Source organism: Austrofundulus limnaeus, unplaced genomic scaffold (genome assembly GCF_001266775.1).
Source record: "Austrofundulus limnaeus strain Quisiro unplaced genomic scaffold, Austrofundulus_limnaeus-1.0 Scaffold159, whole genome shotgun sequence".
In the NCBI taxonomy this organism is placed as follows: domain Eukaryota; kingdom Metazoa; phylum Chordata; class Actinopteri; order Cyprinodontiformes; family Rivulidae; genus Austrofundulus; species Austrofundulus limnaeus.
The window spans coordinates 496,601-499,478 of record NW_013952561.1 but is presented as its reverse complement, the minus strand read 5'-3'; the positions used below and the strand labels follow the sequence as shown (position 1 = coordinate 499,478).

At 32.8% G+C, this 2,878-nt stretch overlaps 1 protein-coding gene across 2 annotated transcripts in view; it reads right to left on the bottom strand.

The window, feature by feature from the left end:
• The window catches only part of luzp2 (leucine zipper protein 2), a 205,595-nt gene that overhangs the window by 95,102 nt on the left and 107,615 nt on the right, over positions 1 to 2,878 (bottom strand). For both annotated transcript variants that reach the window (XM_014016991.1, XM_014016992.1), the window contains exon 5: positions 1,939 to 2,001. In XM_014016991.1, the coding sequence (XP_013872445.1) occupies positions 1,939 to 2,001 (63 nt within the window). The remainder of the gene's footprint in view (positions 1 to 1,938; positions 2,002 to 2,878) is intronic.

Sequence of the window (2,878 nt, the reverse complement as noted above, 5' to 3'; positions counted from 1 at the left end):
ATGTGAAACAGTTAGTGTATTTACAGCATTTAAAACCTTGATTCCATTTTAGATATATAATAATAAAAGTAGTTACACACTCTTGTGTAATAACCAAAGTGTTGTTTCATTAAATTCTCCAGGTACTTCAGTTGAAAAGATAATTTCAAAGGTTATTTGTCTTCAATTAGTCTGAAAGATTTGTCTGTTTAACAAAAAACATGCATTTCTAATAAGTCAAAAAAYTGGTAAATTTACTGTACTTCTAYAGCTTCTTTCTATCCAACCAGGATACCCAAAGTTCTTTACAAAACAATCTATACMCTCATTTACCCATCCTCACAGCACTGTACTATATCTCTACAAAGMTAATCTGGATAAATCATTCTTGATAGACAGAGACTTGTCAGTACTTTAAAACACATTCACATGCTGATGRGACACAGAGGCAGTGGGTTTATTGTCTTGCCCAAGGACACTTCAAACTGTGACTGAATAGTGGTGGAATCAAACTGCCAACTCTCTCATTAAAGGATGACTCCCTTAATCACTCATCTACAGCTGCCTTGCCACAAAAACAGTTCAGCCTTAGTCAAAAATGATACAAAAGCTGTTTCATATCATTCTGAAGTTTTTTTGAGTATTATTTAAAAGTAATTTTGTTTTAACATTTAAGCAATTCTGAAAAACAATACAATGCCACAGAATAATTGTATTTTTTGTCACATTATTGGTATGTCACGGTCTCATTTTTTCACAACCAAACCACTCATTTTTTTTTTATAAATAATAATGAAATATACAATTAAGACAGTTGAMAACTTTTAAAGATAGACATATCTAGAAAATTCATTTTACATTTGGTGGGCACATGGCAACTTTATTTTTAATAGGTCAGATCACATGTAACTCCTGTGTGGCCCGCCAGGGGGGTTACCCCCTAAAAAAAGAATATATATATATATATACTTTTTTAACTTAACATGAAATTTGTTGGTAAACTTTAAATTTAAAATGCAAGTAAATAAACTTAAAAAGTGTAAGATAATAACAAATGACCTGCTCCTGAGCTGTTGGCTTTAAGTAACTGAGCAATTTATCAGGAAACAACAGTCTGATAATAAGCTGCTTTATAGTCACCATCAACCATAAAATAAATCTGCCAAAATGCATTTTAGCTACTCACTAGAAACTCATCAGTGGGAAAAAAACTTTATTAGTTTTACTTTTAATAATATATCTGTATTTATTTCAGATTTAGKCAGTCATACACTTAGTTCTTATCAGTGTTTGAAAGAGAACAAGTTAAAACTCTGTTTAGTCAAAGTTAAACATGAAACGTCAAAGTCCATTATACCTGGCCCTTCGAGGGCCACAATAACTTTCATGTGGCCCTCGGTGAAAATGAGTTTGACACCCCTGGGTAGATAAATAAGTAAATGTTGAACATTATGGAATCCCAGACTTTCAATTCAGACAATCTTGGTATTAGTCTGACTAACAGTCTCAGCTGTCTGAAGCAGGCTCTGTAAACATCATATGGATTTAATGAGATCCTCAGATTCAAAGGAAATTCTTTTCATGATAACTCCTTTGCTCTAATGATGAACATGTTTTTAAAAAGAGAAAGCAAAAGAGGAGAGACCGATATTACACTAGATACAACAATCATGACTGCAACGAGGATCAAAGACACACTTCGATGTTCACAAAGTGGTGGGCAAAATCCACATGTTCCTGCTGGTGTTATGGCCAACTCTGATTGAAAGCAACAAACTCTAGTCTGCTTCTTGGGATTGTCAGAAGAAATTTGGCAAACTCAGAAAAGTCTTAAATGAAGGTGAACAAAGCAAAGAGACTGGCTTTCTGATGGGTCAATTAAAACATTGTCTATACTTTAGTAGAGGGTTTTCAAAATGTAGCGTAAGCCCCCAAACAACTGTAATGATTCTGACTCACCTCTTGTTGTAAATCCTTGATTATTTTRGTTTTCTTCTCCATCTCAACTTTCAGAAATTTTATCTGAGGACAGAAAAAGCACAAAAACACACCATCACTCATATTGCTTAAGCTTTGTGTTTCAACTGCTGAAGCAGTTTAATAAAGATAGATGGTTGATAACTATACTTGAAGATGTTCAAATGCTGGATTATTATTATTATTATTATTGTTGTTGTTGTTGTTGTTGTTGTTGTATTTTAATTGCCACCTCTAATCAATTTATTCCTTATAAAAAAAGTTATAAATAGCTTGAAAAATGTGAATGCTCTCTTTAAACATTTTTGTAATGTAGAGGCTAGAACCCGTTATTCATGGAGTCTTTTTAATCTCAGAATAAAACTCACTTGCTTTACCACACAACATGCTTAAAAAATCTAATCATTCCAAAATACTTGATCTATATTTTAGGCACAAACATTATTATTATTTTTTTTTAATTTCAGAAGTGACTAAGGCATAAGACAGAATCTCCGTGGCTTGGTTATGTTTAACAAATAAAGTCTTTAAATTCAAAGTCAGATTTATTTATGTTTCTAGTGATGTGGCCCAGACTTCACCTGCTGACTCATATTTGTAAGCAGGGCAGACTAACATTAAATGTCATATTAAATCATTTGTCATACCTGCAAAAACCGGAAAACAAACACAAGTTTCTTTTTATATTTCCGTGGGGACCTTAGATTGACTTCCATTGATTTTCTGGTAGTTTTATAGCCTAAACCTGACCATTTACCCTAACATTAACCTCACATGTACCAACCTGACCCTTTTTAGCAACAGCAGCCTGATGTTTTCTGCAAAATGGTTCCCATGATGTAGCAAAAACGTGCTATCTCTAAACCTAATGAGTAATGAACAGTAGAGCTGCAAAAAAAAAAAAAAAAAAAAAAAAAAAAAA